The following is a 21343-nucleotide window of genomic DNA, read 5'->3' on the forward strand; positions in this document are numbered from 1 at the left end:
ACTGAAAATTTTGAAATGTATGTCACCATGTATTCTCACTAATGGGTAAAGTTAATATTCTTAATGTTACCCTGCACCCCACAAATATGTACAATTATTGTGTGTCAATTTAAAGTTGAAAATATTTTCAAAGAAATAAAATTAAATCACTGTAACACACAAACTTTGGCTCCTATTTTTGTTTACAACTTTCATAGTTTACCAAAAGGCATTTGTATGTAGTGGCTCTCCCTTGCTTGGCATACTTCTTAGTCCTTTATTACCTTGGCTTTGCATTCAAGCACTATCCTGAAAAACAACAAAATGAAATGAAACAAACAAATGTACAATAAACCTTGTAAATGCCATCTAGCCCCTCATTTGTAAATGTAATATTTTCCAAAATTTATTTAACCCTTTAGTGGTACTAGACCACCTGTACTTCTCTATCTTTGACTCCTCTGGTGGCCTTTATACTGCTCTGCCCACTACTTCTCAAATGTCCTGAAGCTCTTAATTCTCTCACCCTTACCTTAAATGTTGCTGGTCCTCAATGTCTATTCTGGAGATCTCTTCTCTCTTGAATATATTTTTCTTGAGAAATGTCAAGAATTAGTATCTTGAACTATTTGCTAATGATCCAACAGGCTCCAACCCAGACTATATTTCTCAGAAACAGACAGTATGTCCTTATATCTTTCATTTACTTTGTCATCTTTAACTTGATGGCCAAATCTGCTTTTTATCTTATAGTTCTTTAAATGTTGAATGATTGTCAATGGCATGTAACCCTACATGGATTATTATTCTCAATTCTTACCTGTTCTTTACATACACATGCATGTACACACCGCAACAACTTTGCCTTATTCTATCTCCTAAATATCTTCCAAATTTCTCTCTTCTTCCTCATTACTATAATGTTAATCCTTTCTTTTCCCAGTGTTTATTACTTACCATTGGATTCTAATGTAGTTTTTCGTCTGTCTTCCAAACCAGCTATACTACTGTCCCACTATATTTTGTTTTCAACATACCTATTACGACCTTTTATGTGTCTGTTTATATTATTGTAACTATACATATTTAGCACAAAATGAAAATTAAAAGCTAGATACCTAATTATCTATTTTTAGGAGTTAATCCAAGAAATACTATTAAGTTTCAAAACTGAATCAATCATACTAAACTAGAGCAAGACAATCTGTAACGGAATTCGGAGGAAGGCCTCTGAAGAAGTCTGTGAGCTTATCCAGCTGTGCAACTTAACTCAATACTGCTTATCAACCACCTAATTTGTGTAATCAATGAGCTAGATCCCGAGTAGAGCAGTTGAGGGAGCCAGATATGTATTTCAGCTTTTTGTCTTGTAAGAAAGACATGCAGTAAACAAAAAATGAGAAGTGATTCCTGTCAACAAATGAAAACTACATTGTCTTAAATGGAAAGACAGAGCTAAAAGTTGTATCTTAGGGTTTAGGAAAGTGTATAAAATGTGTAAATTGAATTTAGAAACCAAAGACAAATAGAAATTAATGAAGTAAGTTGTTTCAGGCATACCTAAACACCCAAAAAATGATACTTGAAATGAAGCAACTGCAGATTATAGTTTAAAACATTTTCACCAAATTATTTCAAGAGGAAGACATATAGACTAATGATAGACGAATGGATAGCTAGATAATAAACTCCCTCTCAAAAATTAAATTGCATTTATATTTCTTCTACAACGTATTATCTCAGCCTTTGCCCATTTTTACTGTATCATTATTATATTTGAATATATTACTATTAAAGGTTAGATCTCCCACATATCTTTTCACATAAAAATGATCATTTCTTTACCTCGCATTTAGAATTTATTTGTAATCCATGTTTCATTATCTTGAGACTGTACATATCCTCTGGTTATTTAAACTATTCTCTTTTATGCTTGGCCTTTTTTTTTCTTTCAAAATTCCCTCCAGAGTGTTTATGTCTTCTATTTTTACTTTGTGTTGTTTTGACTCCCCTGCCATTTATCTAGAAGGACTAAGTGTCTTGTTGAAGGTATTCTCTCAACATATGTTGCTTTGAATATGTTAAAATTTGTCATCTGATCTAACTATAGAGAAATACAAAGCAAAATAATTTTTCATATTAAAAATATAGGTTTATTGTAAGTCACACTCAGAGTAAGGAAGCAGCAAACAAATAGCTCTTGCATATTTTACGAATAAAAGACACAGAAAACCCAGTTTCAGGTAAAAAAAAAAACTAAACGATAGTACAATGGTCAAGGTTGATGGTTGATTCTACACTTACAAAAAATTTCAAGTTTTAATCTTTATGTACTCTCATGTTTTATGCATATTTGAATATTGAAATTCTCATCAAAATGAATATCTAAAAGTAGAGAATAAGAAAGTAGAAGTTGCATTATCTTTCACAATCTGCTATAATTAAATTATATTTTATTTTTAAATGCATGTTTCTATGAAGATACAAAAAGTAGATTAGGTTAAATTGGCAAGGAGATGCATGCCTGTAGTTTCAGTGACTGAGGCAGGTTCAAGGCCAGCTTGAGCAATTTAGCAAGACACTACTTCAATATAAAAATAAACAAGGTGTAGCTTAGAGCACCCCTGGGTTCACTCTTCAACAACAACAAAATATGGCTATCCATACTAAATAAAAGTATTTGGATTTTGTAAGAAAAGGGAAATTGCTGTTGGAAATTGTATGTGTTACACATAATATTGCTAAAATTTCCATTTCTTCAAATTTATTAAGTGCCTATTTTGTGACTTATATATTTCAATACCTAGACTGCAGTAATTAGAACAAGTAAAAATTTTTCATCTTAATGAGGCTTAAATTCTAGATAAAGACAATAAAATATAATCAAATAAAATATTTGTTACAATAAATTGTTATAAGATCTATAAAGGAAAAAAACAAGGCAGAGATATGAGGAATAACTGATAAGCAGAGGCTAAAAACAGCATTGAAATTTTCCTGATATTGATTTTGTTTATAATGTTTTATAATTATGGAAATACTACAGAGATCATCCTTGGTTCCATGTGCTCACAATGGTTTTATTTTTTACTTTAAGATAACTTATAAACTGATACATTTTCAAAAATCATTTCAAGTGCAGGATCAAATTGACCATTAGAAATATTACAACAATTTACACAGTAAATTTAGAGTCATATAGTAGATTTAGAGTGATATAGTAGAGAATTCTCACCCACAGTGACATTAAACAATTACTAATTTACTATTCTTTTTCTGCAGATTATGATTTCAGTTAGCATTCATAAATTTAAGTCCAACTTTAGATTTAACTTTGCTATAAAATGCTAAAAATTTTTGGTTAACACTTTTTCAAATTTTATATTAAAATACCAAGGGTGATGGAAATGCAGTAAATATTTAAATATTTTTTAAAAAAAACATTACAGTAAAAGGCACATTGCCAAGAATGATATTATAAGTGTGCTGAAAGCAGGAGGAGGGTTACAGCCCCCATTGATGAGAATTTATGGCAATGTACTTTTATTATAATAAATTATTTACTTTACACAGTCACATTTACCATATTATATGATTATCCCTTGTTATTTAACTACCTATACAATTTCTGCCACACACACACACACACACACACACACACACACACAAAATCATGATTTGTTCTCATCCAACATATGCCCAGTTGTAGTACCAACCAACTAGTAGTTCTATTCCAAAGTCAAAATGAACATGAAAGATAAACATTTTGAACTAACTCAAGCATTATGGCACCCATGACAGCTCAACTGAAGACACTCACAAAAGGGACTTTGAAAATTGCATCAGAAAGCAGCAAGAATAAGTGTGTTCAAAGACGGGGGGGGGGGGGTAATGTGTCCACTGTAATAGATACTTCACAATGTAAATGCTCACCATATTTTCTGATCACTCCTATATAGCTCATATGTTAACTTTTGTATTCAGCAGTGTGTTTTTCTTATTTAAATCAAAGTTTCTGGTATAGAAAAGGTATAGAAAAGTACTATTGAACTTTGTGCTTAACTCTATCATGTATCAGCTTTTTAATCACATCTTTAAGACAAGTAAACATCATTTGCAAAAATATAACTCAGCCTCCTGTCTCCCCAAGGGTATTTCTAGCTATACTTCTCTGCTTTATTCACTTACCAACCCATCCTAAGAAATCCTTTCTAGTTGATCCCTGATGACCACTTAGCCATTCCCAAAACCAACGATATGGTTCATTGGGAATTCTCTTTAATTCAAGGAAAGTCATTCTAGCTGGAGCCATAATTCCAAAATAGTTTGTCCCAGGAAATCTCTGTATCTTTGTATCTTCCACACACTGTTCATAATGTCTCTCCTTATTCTTTATGTCAAAGATAGTCCAGAAAGTCTTAATTTGAGGTACAAAAATAAAGGATACACAAAACTTTTAAAATTACAGACAAAATACTGTGAATATATGCACTTTTCTAGGGCAAAGGGACCACAATCTTAATTTGATTTGTGAAGTATTTTATGAGTTTGGAAGTCTAGCAGACAATATCAGTAATGGATAATCATAATTAGTGTAAGCAATAATAATTACAGTAAATGCAATTCTGGGGATATTTACATTGTGCAATACATATTCAGTCACAACTAAGCATTTTACCATGTATCCCTGTTTTATATATTTAAAAATGTTCTCTAACGTATTTGTCCAGTCTTCATTCTAACTCAGTCATGTAACTGTTCAACAAAATTACCAAATTTATTGCTCAGAAAAAAATTTTTTAAAGTTATTATCTTTTAAAAATAACACTAAAATATTCTACAAGAGTGGTAAGCAACATCTGTTTTAGAAATGATGTCAGCAAGATTTTTAAAACCATTCTGTCAAATTTGCAATATTTCTCAAATTCTTAAATTAAATTCTAAATAACTATTTCTCGTAGACTATTCAATTTAACAATAAAAAATTAAAGAATTTGCAGGCTATGACTCTTCTTATTTGGCTCATATATAACATTTAACTGATTTGAAATAAGATCCCAAAAGGCTTAACTATACCATTTTCTCATGAAAATGAAGATTAACAAGATGGAGTACATGCAACTCAATGCCATCAAAATTTTCTCTAAAAGCTATTTCCAAATGTTCAATTGGAGCATTCTATACCAATGTAGGAGGTACAACTGTTACACAGGAAAATTTTGCAGAAGTTTTCAATGTTAATCCCCTCCCTGAGTAAGCCTGTTTGTTTCACACAGCACACGTGAAACACACCATTGCATGTGAGGGCTCCTGTTATCCTGACTTCTACAGCAGTACACCTTACCTGCCATTCCTTCATGTAAAAATTTGCTGAAGAATTGTGAATCTTGTCAGGGTACTTTCTCTCAAATAATTCATATGCCTTAATTCACTTAAATTTACCTTCAGTTTAGTAACTGATAAAAGCATTAAGTATACAGCACAGTTAGCACTATGTATATGTTTATATATAACATATATAGATATAAAATGTGTATCTTTACAAGAACCCCATGAGAACCATATATTCTTGCCTCATTGTATAATTGAGAAATTGAGAGTCAGGGCCAAGGTAGTGGGTAGAGCCAGGATTACCTCCCAACTAATTCTTAATGGAACTAGATGTTACTACAAAACAATACATATACATATTTGGTCTTCTAATTAGAAGAGTTTTATAGGATTATAGATGAACATGTAAGTTTTGCTCCATTCCTTTCATTCTAACATACTCACTTAACCAAATTCAACCACCATAAATTGTTACTTTTAGGATTTAATTTATATTTCCAAGAGAAACTGTCACCTTACTCACTGTTAATATCCATTACAGAAGCTGAGGGTTTAACTTTCTTACACATTTTTACACCTTTACATTTCTCATGTTCTCACAGAAGAACTGGGCCATAATCTTTGTTTAAATCAAGACCAGGTAAACATTATTGACTGTTGAACAAAGTAAAAACCTTTGATTGTTTCCTTTTTTTATGTATCTTTAGATTATTCTGAAGCAAAAAATGTCCTTTTTTATTTCCTTGTGCTCAATGGACTCTATATGAAAGTCAAAGATTCATTGTTCCAGTCATCTGTGAGGACCTAATAATATCACTTTCAAATGCTACATTTTATATCTTTTATTCATTTGTCCACCCAGAAGACTTCTCTCCATAGCCTCTTGCTGTCCTGTTCCAGTCTACTTACTCTCTCTCAAGACCAGCTACTCAGGAGTCTTCCTAGTGGTCCCTTGGTTCACGAACCTAATTCATTTTACATCTCGGGAAAGATGGGCACAGTTGTGCTTGTGGAGATAAAATGGACATGGTTGTGTCTGTCACCTGATGTGGAGTTTGTAAAGGGAAGTGACATTTTGTTGAACACTCGTTTGAGAACAGAACTGTTTGTGAACAGAATTATTTGTGAAGTATTACTGTATGGAACCTGCTTTTAAGGTTTTTCCACTAGAGCCCCTTTCCTATCTTCCACTTTGACATAATGTATCATGTAATTATTTGTTTTGCTGAAACACATCATCTAGTAACTATGTAAAAGGGAGCACAAAGGTGATAAATATCTGAGTTCTTAAATTCTGAATAATTTAGTTAATTTTCATATTATGGCAAACTATGGAATTCTTTTAGAAATTACTTTGGCTCTGAATTTTGTAGAATTTGTTACATTACCATTTACCTTACAAGATAATTGTCACTTTGTGATATATAATATTCTCTTGAGAAATTTTAATGCATATTTTTCTGACTTCTTGGAATTCAGTAGTTTCTGTGTTGCTGATCTTTGCTGAAGTCTTTTTCTTTGATGATATTGAGCACTCTGAGCATCTCAGAATATGTATTTTAATTGCTTCTATTTGGTTAAATATTGTTTAGAATATCACTGCTAATGCCATTTGTCCATTTTCAGTCATGTTTTCATTGTGAAACTCCTTTTGGTATATTCAACTTCATGAATTAATCTTTTATTTTCCTAAATTTCTTGTATATTCTTTTGTACCTAATCATCAGCTAACTCATTCTATTCTTTTTTAAACTTCTCCCATTGTTTTTCATAGCATACTATTCTTGTTATACACACAGAATAACTTTCAGAAAAATATATACATATATATATTATTTTGCAAGAATGTTTTCATTATGAAGGTTTTCATTATGAGCATTTTTTCTCAAAAGTCAAGCAATATTTTGTTTTCAGTTTATATTAAAAATACAATATCAAAAATAATTACAGTCTCCATGTACGACCTTTGGTAGTGTGGTTATCTAATAAACAAGAAATTTTTATTGGAAGACTTTAAAATGTCTCTTACTGGAAGTACTTTTCTCTGGTTTCTTTCTGGAAGTACTTTTCTCTGGAATTGACCTAACTCCACACATTCTTATGTCAGCACTCAGAGTTCTGTATTCACTAAGGCAATCCTTAACAGTTTGAATCACCGATGGTATATATGCAAGACTGTCCCTTTGGACAGCTTGAACCATTGGTGGTTAGCTATGTAACATCAGAGGATGGGTTTCAAATCAGAGCTACCCAGAAACAAGACACATACATTAGGGCCTCTTGGTGAATGTGTCAATTTTAGTTTAGACTGGCTTTCCTGAAACTGTTTAAGTAGCACTTTCAAATTCTGGAGTTCAATGAATAAAGGACTGTGCAGTAGAATAATTTATACTTTGGGTTTTGCCCATTTTAAAAATCTGTGATTTTCTGTGTATGTATCTGAGCGTTTGTTTGTTTGCTTGCTTGTTTTTTCATATTACTTTGTAATGGTTTCAAGGAGGAGAAGGTATAAACTATTTAGCTTAATTCATGATGTTTCCCTGAAGGTTTAGAGAATTATTTATACTGTCAACCTTGTTTCTTACTAGGTAAGAGTTGAAGTGACAGAATTAAGATTCCAAAAGGACTGAATTCCTGGCCCAGTTCTTACTATCTATGTCATTGTGTCCATGCTATTTAACCTTCCTGCAGTTTAATTTACTCATTTATGTACTGGGCAAGGAAATGCAGTATTTGGCACACACAGCTAAAGGTGGCAGCGGGAAAAGATGCCAAGCATTGCTGCAGGCAAAGAACAAGCTTTCACTGTCTTTATTTTTTCATCATCATGATTAAAATCTAAATGACAAGTAGAAGACAACTATGGAGAGGGTGAAAAATGAAAAGAATACTTCAGAGTATGGGTCAGATGTCAATGAAAATCTGTGGCAGAAGTGAACTCGGCTTGCTCTGGGCACTCAAATTTTACCTGTGTGTCTGGACAGTTCTGGAGTGAGTGGTGTATAATGAAACTGCATGGATGAGTTGCAGCCTAAACAGGGTCTTTTAGCTCAAAGAAGAGTTGTCAAATGGTTCTAAGAGTAGTTGGAAGCTACTGAAGGATTTTAAGCAGGATAATATTATTATTCAATTTGCTTTTTTTAAGGCACTTTTGTGCCTCTCTGATGGTAGAAATAAAGGACAATTTAGAAATTCTTTTCTAAAAAAGCCAACACATATCTTAAGAGGAATGTCAACCTTAGAGGCCCTACAACACTGTTGTCATTTTAGGAAGTGTCTTAACTGAAGTATTAATTTGTCAGTATTAATTTGTTTAAAAAAATGTATATTCTTTATATAGAATACATACATAGAATATACAGAATATTATAGATTAGATTAATAGATTCAAATTATAGAATAGAATGTATATTCTCTCAAGTATCCACAGCCAACAAATCCAGTTTCTAAACTTTGTTTTGAATATAATAATAAGCAATGCATAAAGATGCAGCACTATGTATAATAAAAATATTGGAAACAAATTTGAAAGCCAAAAAATTTTAAATACAGTAGTTGCTAACATTCAGTGTGTAGAATTAGCCTTATAAACTAGAGTTATAGCTAAAGTACTAAAAATAAGATCAGTTTTACATAAATAAGATTGTCAAGCCGTATAAATTCACAGAATGTATAGCTTTATTTCTTTTCTTTAACTGAGTAGTCCGTGGTTCAGTCAAGTAGAAGAATCCTAACTAGTAAACTTGAAAGGGTCATGAAATCAACTTTGTCAGCTGAGATTGGAAGAAACATACTAGATAAATGTTTTGCTCAAAAGAGAATCAATTAATGTATTACTGTTTACATGCACATAATTTTATACTATCAAATATTTTATGTAAACATATACACATAAGACCCATGTGAACACACAAACACAAAATTAATGGAACTATGAAGGATGATTTTGCAAAAAGAAAATTCCAGGATAAAGTGTTGTTCTGATATTTTTCTAGAAAACTAACAGTGAGCTGTAAACCAGAATGCCTTTACCACAAAATTACTTTTAGAAGAGAATTACTTATTCTAAGTGAAAACAGTTTTCCTACTATATGGTAAATTTTTTCTTGGCTATCATTACCTGTTTCTAAAATATATGGTTATCAGGTTAAACCATATTTACTACTTCTTTATACAAAATGATAACATGAAAATTTGTCAGAAACCCTGAAACTAACCAGTATTCTTCATACTGTGCAAATATCTACTACTACTTCTAAGAAGCTATATTTGAAAGTTTTCATCTTAAGACAAATTTCTATAGAAATTTAGTAAATTATCTATAAGAACTACAATTATGATGGTAAAATGATCTCCTAAAATTCACTTTATGTATATTTTGTTTGTCCCATGAACACTTTGGGTCACAGGTTCATTGAGGATATAAGATTAATTCAGAATTATTTGTACTATTTAAACTAATTTTTGTGGGTGTTTTGGTTTGTGATTTCTATCAGGCAGATATAGTTGAATTCAATGTAGTTAGGTGCACCTGTAATAAAAAAATAATAAGTACTATATCGTCTCAACGCATTTAAATTTCTTTCATTATTGTTTAACAGACAAGTTCATTGGGGATATTGACATGATGAAATAAGATCAGTAACATGTTTTTGTCCTCTGGTTGCTAATTTATTTAAATTTATTGCTAATTATTTAAAGATCTTAAAAGTATGCTTAAAGAGAAATTTTCTCAGGAAAAAATGAATATTTTTTTGTATCACTGTAACATTTAAACTGAATTTAGTAGTGAAACATTCACTAAAGTCTTTAAATTTTATAACATGCTTAATGAGAAAAGGTAACTGAATAAGTTCCTATCTTCGAATATTTCAAATAATTTCACTTTAATTGGGCTTAACAGTGGCTAAACTCACTAAAAATTTTAATTAAATATTAAAATACAAAAAGATTTATCCAGCAGAAAAAAACTATGGTTTCTTTTGGCTCTGTTGATAACAGAAAACAAAAAGATGCAAGGAATATAAATGCACTCAGCCCAAATATAACAGTAAGCTAATTAGACCTTAAACCCCAAATGTTTTCTTATGAGAAGCTCCTGGAAACAAACTGTCCCTCTCTGATACACTATACAGTAGAGGTGAAGTCTCCTTTCCCAAATAACTCCTCAGTGACCTCTGCATCAGCACAGCTCCATGCACCCTGAGTGATGTAAGGCTAGGAGTGGTAATGTCCTCAGGAAGTGTCTCCTATCTCTAGTCTCCAGGCGCCTTGAGTACTTATGACACAGTAAGCTTTTCACTAATCAAGAAACACAGTGGAGGAAATAAAAAGTCAAGACATATAATCTCTTTTATCAATGGCAAGAGGTCAGCTGGCATCTACACAGAATAAAAACATTATTTTTAAAAGATACCTTGTATAAACATGGTCTAATAAAATAACATCAGACCCTCTCAAATGTCAAATATTCTGATGATAAATTTTGCCAAGATAAATTACTTGCATAAAAAACAATCCATTGAGCTAGGGGTTTACCTCAGTGTTGGAGCACTTGCCCAGCATGCATCGAGCCCTGAGTTCAACATCCAATAGCAAGCACCACCCATACACACATAAATCATCATAAAAGCATGCTAAGTGTTCTTTTTATCTCTTTAAATAATTATATCGTAACTACCATCTGGCTGTGAAAGCACCATGCTTATCCTGTATAATGGGTTTATTAGATAAAGTAGAATTTAATAAATATATAACCTCTATAGGTGATGGGTAAAAAATCATACTTGTCCTGGAAATTACAAATGTGTATTTTTCATATGAAATTTAGTAAAAATAAGACTATGTCCTCATTACCCAAAATTCCACGTTAAAAACTCTCTCAAATACTTATTCACATTTTCCTTAGTCTGACTGTTTACATATAGTATAAAAAAAACATGATTTTTCAAAGTAAATTCTCTAACTTCCACCTAGATATTTCTAACAGTGTTGATACTACCAGAGTCTTCTTTACTCCCTGAAGGTTTCTTGCATCACCCTTTCCCAAGAAATAAGGGGAATACAGTGCCTCTGCCCTACTTACACCACAACTAGGAGAAAGCTACCTGCCAGACACAGCAACAGCACTCTTGGGCTCTGACAGTGAGACAGGCACCAGTTTTCTGCCTAGGAGTCTCCGAGGGAGCACAGCTCTGCCCCTGGAGGGAAGTGGAGAAGAATCAGCCTTAGAGTTGTCCTGAGAAGGGAAACTAGAGTATCAGCCACAGTTCTAAACTCACCACATGCCCTGGAGTAAAGGATCATGCTACACTAAGCAGAGTAGGGGCGAGCAGTGAGCAGGAGAGGTAAAGTTTCCTGGTCATCCAAAGACTGATGAAAGTGTCAAGAAAAATTCCTCACAGTGTCCTTATTTCCAACATCTTCCCTTTCTCATGGAAATTTATTTCTGAATGCTACATGCTCAGTTGCTACATGGTTAATAAACTTCAGCTTAGTATTTTAGGAATTGTAGCAAAGCACCTCTCTTAAAGCATGTTCTTTAGGAAAGGGCTGAAGTGAGCAAAACTTTTAAGTATCTGTTGAAGATTACTGACACTGCTTCCGGTAGAAAAAGACATTTACTGCCATAACTGTCTTTCATACTTTTCTTTAATTACATTATTTTCATGTGTTATAAGTTTTAGAAAATCGAAAATTGATACTGAGACCATACAAAAACATTAGTAAAATTATAAGACGTGAAGGTCTTCCAAATGCAAATAAGTGCATGATTATCTTTAGTTTGCTTTAGAAAACTAGCGTACACTATAACTGTTTCAAAATCTACTTTACATATATTTTCTACTTTAAAAATCTTGTATAATGAAGACTGTTTAATTTATGTCTTTTTCTTTCTTCCATTCATGCAAGGGAAAATTTGATGTTCTAAAGTTGTTTAGAGTAATAGCTCATTTTTTTCATCATCTCCCATCTCTTTGAAAGACACAATAAAACAGAATCATCCACTAATTTCAATGGTTTCCTTTGTTTGGCAATAATGTTTGTTTTTAAAGAGATATTTTGTGTCACAAGACTCTTTTTAGGAAAATGTGGAGAATCTCTTAAATTCATGTATTTCAATCATTCAACGATCTGGGCACACTATTCTTAATCATGAGAGGTAGCCCCTAAGTCTTTATCCAGTTAGTGGAAGAAAGTTAAATTATTTAATATGTGCTACCATTTTGAAAAGTGTCATCCTTCTCACACTACTGAGGAAATAAGAATATCATGTGTAACCTTTTAATTCAATGTGAAATTATACAAATAACTTTAGCATTTATTTGCATATTGCTTATTTAACATTATATAAGTTATATATAGTATATTTATATATAAATGATATATCATTTTCATTATTGAGGCTGAAAGCTCTTTCATTTAAAGATTGTAGTGTGAATTGCAACGTGTTTCCATTGGGAACTGAAAAGGGATGGTATTCTATACTTGATTCCAAATCAAAACAAGGTCATTTATAAGTTTGCTTCTCTAAGTATCTGCCTAGTACACAAAACATGTTTATTTAGTAGGTCCTTTTAGGATGAATATTCTTTTAATCAATCTCTTAATGATCTTCAGGATACAAATGTCATTAGCTTTTCTAAGTCCAGGATTTTCCCTGTCTTTTGCAAGTAAGATTTAAAAATCTTGCAAATAAATATTTCAAAGACTTCCTGAAATCCACTCACCCTATGCATAAACACAGTTTATCGATTTGTGAGATGCTAAATATTTCAGAAAAAACAGAAGATGATCACTCTAACCTTTCTTCGGTGGAGAAAACTGAGGGTTTTCCATTGCTCACGTCATTCAGAACTGTGGACAGCTCCAAGGAAAGCCCGCAGTTCGCTTAGTTTCTGAGCACAAAGTAACGCTGCTTTTTATTGCTGTTTTCTCTTCAGTTTTAGCCTGTTAAAAGTGCTTAGTATGTACACATACTTCTTTAGATGTTTCTCCTTTTTCTTTTTTTAGGAAGAGTTCAGTTAAAAAAATAAATATCGTGCTGAGTTACTAGTTTGGGGTTTTAAATGGGCAGTCCAGCCCTGCTCCGGAGAACATAACATGATTGCACGGTGTACGCACGCTAAATAAGAGGATCTATTTCACGACCTTCATTTGACAATCTCTAAATATGCTCAAAACTGAATGGATATCTGAGCGGCAAATAAGATCAGAAAACGTCTTCATATTCATTCTCCAGAGCAGAGTTTTACTGACAGCTCTCCTACCCTTCCCCCTGAGCTGGAAAATGGAAAAGTGATTTTTTTTTTTTAAATAGACTTGTAGTCAAGGTCAAGAAAGGGTGTCACTCTATTTCAGGAAGGGGGCTCTGGAAACGCCCCCAGTCTGTTTTGAGAACTCCGGGCTTCCTGTCAGCTCCTGCCCGGCCCCAAAGCACCTACTCCATTGAAACCTCACTATCCAAGCACAAACTGCCCTTCCCCAGCCAGCCACCAGATTGTGAAGAAAGGCAGTGGGAAACACAGTGCCTACAGGCGGAGAACAGACTGGTGCTCCCGGGGGCCACAATGGCTGGAGGAGCAGGACCTGCTCATCGCCGTCGCGGTCACCCCCTCCGCCCCGGGCCCACGAGCATCTGTCCCCCTCGGGCTGAGGGAGCGGCGCCGGGCAGGGTGTGTGTGTGTGTGTGTGTGTGTGTGTGCGTGTGCGCGTGGGAGCGCGCGCGCGTGCCCTCTTCCTGACACTCGCAGCTCCGAAGTAAAAGTTTGCCTGGCCCAACTTAGCGTTGCCCTTCCGGTGATCGCCGTGCCCTCGCGCCCCCGATGTGTCCCAAAGTTGGCGCGTGGAAGGAGCAGGGACCCCGGCGGAGCGGGCGGGAGCGCGGAGCGCGGCGCCGCCCCCAGCCCGGCCCTGCCCGGCCCGCGGGGGAGAGGAGGGTGGGGCGCGCGGACCGGCCCTCACCTGAAATCGCTGTAGGGGTGGATAATCCAGAAGCCTGCAGTTTTAACCCTTTCCTGCTCCTTCTCCACCGCCTTCTGGCTCCCGAACATGCGAAGGGAGAATTTGTTGACCCCGGGCTGGAGCATGGAAGTGAACTGGCGCTGCATGAAGCCATACTGCCGCCGGGGCCCCTCGGCGTCCTCCACGCCGCCCGCCGCCTCGTCGCCGCCGCCGCCGCCGTCCACCTTGAAGCACACGGAGTTGCCGTGCTCCTTGGCGCCCGCCGCGCCGCCCCCCGGCGGGGTCCCCAGCCGCTTCTCGGCCGCGCCCGGCCCCGCGACGGCCGTCTTGGCAGGGAAGACGCCGCTGCCATCGTCCCGGCTGCCGGACGACGAGTTGGGCTTCCCGCCGCCTTCCATGCCCGGAGGACGCGGCCGGCGACGGCACGGGCTCCTCACTCGCCTGCCGCCCGGCGCCCGGGGCTTAAAGCTGAGGGAACGCGGTCCCCGGCCCGGCTGCCCGTCGCGGCGGCGGCGGCGGCGGAGCTGCTGCTTCCCGCCCGCGCCGCTGCTCGCTGCGCGCCTCGCTCCCGCCGCCGCCGCTGCCTCAGAGGCTGCGCTCGCTCGCGGCCCCGCCGCGCCGCCGCCGAAGCCGAGGCTGCCGGAGCGGGGCAAGGCGAGGCGAGGCGAGGCGAGGCGAGGCGCAGCTCAGCCCTCGCGCGCCAGCGCCGCCCCGCGGCTGCCCCCTGCTGGCCGGAAAGCGTCGCCGCCCGCGCGCCACGCCGCACACGCGCTCGCCCGCTCGCGCTCCGCCTGTTCCCAGCGTGACTTTGAACTCGCGAGCCGTTGGAGATGCGCGTGTGGACGTGTTTGTGGTGTGTGTTTGCACTGAGGAGGAGGGAGAAAGAGAGATGGACAGACAGACAAATAATCAGTCACTGGAGAGACCGAGAGATGAGACAGAGATAAGAGATCAGAGACACAGACACAGACAGAGACAGAGGGAAAGAGGAGAGGACGCTTTGTCCAAAAGAAACAAAAGCTCATGGAGACACTGCCTGAACTGTCTGTTTAAATGCTGATGCAGGTTGGGAAAAGCAGGCTGACTGATGGGGCCTAGCAGAAATTCACTATTAGAGCAAGATAATATGAAAACAAAAAGTGTGAACGTGGAAAACACATTTCGTGAATAGAAGGACAGCCGGGGGTGGGGGATTTGTATGCGCACACTCCCCTGGTGAAAAAAAGAGGCTGAAGACAGAAGTGACTGGGTCCTTGTAACCCTGGTAATCAGGTGCTTGGGGCTTTTCAGATTAAGGCTCTGCACCTAGGGACAGACAACTGACCTCCTTCCACTTATCCTTGTTTATTCTTGCACAGCTCCTTAAGCAGAAGATGGGATTTCTTTCCTACCAAGGCCCTCACATGAACACGTAAGCCAGAAGGTCTGTGCACCAATACTGAGAGAAATGTGTGAGGGAGACCTTGCCTGAACTGACCTACCTTTTTAGATAAATTATATAATCAATCAAACACACAGAGGCATGTGTGCTGTTCAGTGTTCTCTACACCATGCTAGCAATTCAAGGTGTCCTGGAATCTAATCAGAATGTAATCACTATTCCAGAGGGGGTGAAGTGTTCTCCAGTGAAACTTACAGCGCGTTCCTCATGCTGAGGAAAGCGTTCTCGGAGTCCTTTTATTCCCTCTGTGCCTCCCAAACCCATTGGACTCGCTAAAAGAAGCAAATGCACTGACAAGCTCACCAGTCTCTCAGCAGGGCAGCCAAGGAGTCTGAATTGCTTCAAGACTCCTGAGAGCCCGAACATCTGTTCCAGATATCAGACGTTGCCTCTCTGCCCACAGCTCAGCACCGGAAATCTTGCTCAGCCAACAGTCCCAGATCCACAGCTACTGCCACGTCTCAGGGAAGGAGTGGGCACTCAGGGGGGGAATCTGTGTCAGGCTGTCAACCAGTGGACCAGCGTGAGAAACTGAGTGAGGCCAATCAAGGTGATTGAATAACTGAACATTGAGGAAACCCAGTATCAATGAGAGAGGCAAGGATAAAATCAACAAATAGATGCCTTCATGGGGAGTTAACAAAGGCTGACAAAGGAACCCAGAAGCAGAAACAAGAATTCATTAGGGCATCGCGGTTACAATTCTACAAGATTTCCTTCACCCTTCTGTTTACCACAGCCTATGCTAAAGCTCCTTTTCCAGTGTGCTATGGCCTGACTCAGGCACCATCTGTTCTCAACTAATCAAAATCCAAACCCCAAGCAAAAATGTAGATGGCCAAATCTTAAAAGCAAGAAACAGGAAAGAGATGAGCAATACAGAGCTCTGATCTGTCCAAGTAGGGACCCTACAAACCCAAGAGCTTAGAGGAGGATGCCAGGTAGCAGTGTAGAAGGAAGCCACAGGAATGTGAAAGCAAACACTGCCTGCTGAGTGGCTCAAGTTCTGTTTCTTTAGTAGACCAAACACATTTCTCTACCTTCTCCCGTTTTTCGTGCTTCCCCAATCCCTCTATTTTCAGTCATGAGTGTGAAAATGTATATTTTAACATAAATTTTAAATTTTATAATAATGTAAAAATATGCCACCTAAAATGTTATATGACTGAGTTCGAGTTTCTCTTCTCTTTTAGCCAATCCTTGTTTTTGTTCTATTTCAATTTACCATGACCAAGCAGTTATTTTAGTGAAAGCTCTTCTGAATTTCAGTGCCTATATTAACTATGACAGAATTACTAAAAAATAAGATCTCCAAATAGAACTAAGAAATGTCTTAAAAGGATCACAAGTCATCGGTTGCTTCAGGTGTAGCTTTTAGGTCATGTTTTATTCAGTTTAATTCTCAAAAAAATCATTTTTTAAGAACATGTCTATCACATCTGTATTGACTAAAAGTCCTCAGTAATAAAAAAAAGTCCAATTTCTTCATTTTCAATGTTCATTTAAAGCATTTACACATATACTTATATATAAAAAGCTTCCTTAAGAAGAAAGAATTTAAAAGGAGATTGGGATAGAATGAATGAAATAAAGCATGTTTATGCATCTCTTCATTCATAAACCAACTTAGGCTAAAATTCAGGAGGTTAAATTAAAATGTTTTCATCAAAGTTATCTAAGAAATACGACTAGCATCGTGTTTGACTCATTAATGTCCATGACATAAAAGTTCCTTGTATTTCAGAGGAATCTGATTTTGAGGACTCATAAGAGAATGTCTTATCAGTACTTGTAATGCTGTTCACTATATATTTTACATCTTTTAAAATGTTCCCTATCTCCTTTGAGATTTTGCTTAAGATCAAATTATAGACAACAGCAGCAGATTAATATGACTCTAAAATCAAATCTCCATGCAGCAGATTCAAGCACATGTGAAGTGAGACAAAAAAGATAGATGAGTGGATTGAAGTTTGACAGTTTATTGGGAAATTCTTAGTGTAACTTAAAGGATTAAGGCAAAAAACATTTCAGTCTTCTTAGCAGGATAGCAATATGTTAAAACGTATATTTCACATATAAAGAAATGAACTCAGATCTGTCTCTGTTGAAGAAGATCGTAGAAAGGACCAGTGAAAAACTAATTCAAAAAGTCAGCCTCACTGCTTCTATGTAACTTATGCACGGGTAAACTTGATTATCCATCTGGAAAGCAACTGTCAACATCATGCTTAATGTAAAACACTAGAACTATTAAAATCAGAAAAAGACGTTCATACCCAGAATTGCTGTAATGCATGCTTTTTGAAATTGGTAATATTATCTCCATGAAAATAAAAAATCAAATGTATAACCATCATAACAAATAACAGCAGTTATTAAGTGCTAATAGCAGTAGCAAGTTAGTATAATATACTCATGAAAAAGTAATTTACTTCCTAAACATCAGCAGTAATCATTAACACAGTAAAAGAGCAGTGAATCTTTCCTAATGCAATTTAGAATAAAAACAACACAATTATAAATTTAACAAGAAATATATACAAGTAAGTCCAAAAACACCAAGTTTAATAAAAGGCAGCTTGAATGAATGAGTATGTTCTTTGTCCATAATGTAAAGATTCAATTTTTAAACTTGGTGACTCTTCCTAAATTAACTTTTGTTTCAAATATAATAGGTTGATTTGTTTTATTTTTTCCTAGGGGGTAATCATGACAAAATTTTTTAAGATTCTTTTCTATTATTGAAATGTTTTTGAACTAGTAAGCTATGGTTTCAAAAATAAAAATAATGTAGGGATTTTCAAAGTATTAGAGTTGAGTTAAACAATATTGAACACAATAAAAGGCACATAAATCAGTGCAAGACAGTGAAACAAGAATGTATTCATGTATTCATCGCAGCTCAAAGGTGTCACTTCGAGTCAATGAGTCAAGGGTATGTTGTGTAGTAAATAGTGCTAGAATAGTGAAGTTATAATTAGAGAAGAAAGGAAAGTGAGCTATATATAGGCATGTATTGTTTTCCAACATGAATTGAAAATGATGTAATATGATGTAAATACTAAAGTAATGATTCATAAAAGTATATGTAAATGTCTATAAAATCAAACACTGACAAAGACTTCCATATCACATAGCAAAAGAAAACAGAAAGGAAATTATAGAGTGACCTGAATACACACAAGCACAAAAATTAGCATAGCACACCCAAGGACCAAAAAAGAAAACTAAGAAATATACAAAATATGTAAAACTGGATATCCTTAATATGTAAAGTTATTTAAATAGGTGAATGGTTCTTTACATAAATAAAAAGTCACATATATGTAATGATATATATATATATATTTATTTATTTATTTATTATTATTATTGCTTCTTATTTGTTCAGGTTGAACTGGAACTCTATGTAGCCCAGGCTGAACTCAAATCTGCTGCAATCCTCTTGCCTCAGCCTTCCAAATACTGGAGTTACAGGTTTATGCAACTATGTCCTATATTCCATATATGTACATTTCATTCCTAAATAATATATAGTCATATATATAGAATATACATAGCTCTTTATACTAAAACTATGTAAAGAAGTTTTAATAAGTATATAATGTCTAACACCACATGAAATCTAAGTATTTTAACTTAAAATAATTTTCCAATTTAGAATTTTAAATAACTTCAAGCGGGTATATATGTTTATATTCATACACATAAATATATTTAACATGGTTATTTTACAAGTATGTGTAGAATTATTTTTGACAACTTTTGCCACTTTGAATTAGCATTACTTAGCATATAGAGATTTTACAATATTGAGCTCTTCTATCAAAAACTTTGTATCTTTCTTCCCTTAGCTGAATTTTATTAACAGAAACATTCAATAGTATAGTTTTTTATCAAACATGTATACCATATAAAATTATAAAAAATATCTTTGTCATGTTCAGATCCAAAATGTCTCCCAAGCAAATCTCATGTGCATCAAAGGTGATTAGACCATAGGGCACTATATTATTCTGTGAATTTGATCATTGATGACTTCAGTAGCTGAATGTGCTGCTAGAAGGTGAGGACTGGTTGGAGTTGGGTCATTTGGGGGCATGACCTTGAGAGAATATTCTTGTTTCTGGCTTTCTCTGGCATTTTGCTTATTGGCCTTTGAGGTGAACAGTGTTCTTGTGCATTGTCCTTATGCAATGATGTTCCTGCCTTAGAAGCTACTAACCATGGAATCTAAAATGTGAGCCAAAGTAAACCTGTTTTTCTTTAAGATGTGGGTGAAACATGGTCTCAGTGACAAGAAAGTGACTAGTGCAGGAAATGGAGGGTGAGATCATTGCTATGACTATACTGACCACATGGTTGAGAAACCTTAGGAAGTGATTTGCAAGAGAAAAGAATGGAACTAATTTGCAAGAGGAAGTTTGGAAATTCTGGATAGAAAATTCTGAGACTGCTGGAAGCAATGTAAACAGAGATGGATGAGAGTTTCTGGTCAGAGTTCAGAAGATCAAAATGGAGACAGAAATCCAGACAGCAAAGGCCTGGTTCGGGAGGTTTCAGGTGGGAACAAGGGCATCACTGATAGCTGGACTGGAGATTATAAGCTGTTAGAAAATGTGTTTCCATTTTGCCTGTGTCCTAAGACTTTGTGGGAGACTGAGATTAAGAGTAAGAAATTAATGAATCTGGTAGAGGAAATTCAAAACAGCATGATATTCAGGTGATGGCATGAGTACTAGCTTCTTTTAGCCAGATCTTCACTGGGAATCAGGAGAAAAATAAAAGCAGATTTGAATGATTTAATAACTTTCAGCTTGGTTACAAAGGAGCCCACAAAGACTTTCGATGCTAAAAAGACTAGCCTTAAAAAACAGCTAAGGAATTCTCATCAAGACAATAGGAAATTGGCTTCCAGTCATCTCAGAAATCAGAAAGATCCCACCATCATCTGGTTCAAAGTTGGAAGGAGACCCAAGTTCATTCATTATTAGGAGAAAGTTTCATGCAGTTCAGCCTCTAAATGCTCAGAGGCCACTATAGCCACGATAAAGGTAGCGTCAGCTATTTCTTTCACTAGAGGCAAAAATTAGTGTCATTTATATAGTTTTGGTTATTTGGACATGTGAAATGCAAGAGTTGTAGGGCCATGAAGACTTCTTCCCATAGTTTAGAAAAAAGGCCTAGAACGCAGGCAGTGTGCCCCTGAGACAGCAGTTTAAAAAGCTGTGAGAGTGAAGGTAAAGGTTCAGCAGAGACTCTGTAAAATTATAGATGCTAGGAACATAGAATGTTTGCCAAGGAAAGCCACACTCAGTGTTTGAAATCAGCCCAAGAGAGAAGCCGTGTGGCCTCCAACTAGCAAATGTAGGGGCAAGGTCATCCAAATCCTTTGAAGCCTACATCTTACCACTAATTGATCTGATTAGTAGACATAGAGCTACAAAATGTAATATTTGCCCAGCTGGTATCTGTCTTGCTTTGCCCTCCCCAGTTTCTCCTTTTTAGAATAAAAATATTTACTCTTTGCCACTGTATGTTGGTAGTATTTAACTTTTATTTGATTTTTGTAGGAGCTCAAACTAAAAGCTTGTCTTAAAACTCAGAGGAGACTTGGGGCTTGGA

At 36.2% G+C, this 21343-nt stretch overlaps 1 protein-coding gene across 1 annotated transcript in view; it reads right to left on the reverse strand.

Moving 5' to 3' along the window:
* Hcn1 (hyperpolarization activated cyclic nucleotide gated potassium channel 1) overlaps positions 1-14900 on the reverse strand; it is a 339906-nt gene extending 325006 nt beyond the window's left edge. Inside the window, exon 1 of the mRNA XM_063258126.1 lies at positions 14275-14900. Coding sequence (XP_063114196.1) covers positions 14275-14672 — 398 coding nt within the window. The 5' untranslated portion in view covers positions 14673-14900. The remainder of the gene's footprint in view (positions 1-14274) is intronic.
* Positions 14901-21343: the final 6443 nt, after the last annotated feature.

The sequence above is a fragment of the Cavia porcellus genome, unplaced genomic scaffold, assembly GCF_034190915.1.
Source record: "Cavia porcellus strain 051 isolate PalLab524CR breed Dunkin Hartley unplaced genomic scaffold, mCavPor4.1 scaffold_11, whole genome shotgun sequence".
Classification (NCBI taxonomy): Eukaryota; Metazoa; Chordata; class Mammalia; order Rodentia; family Caviidae; genus Cavia; species Cavia porcellus.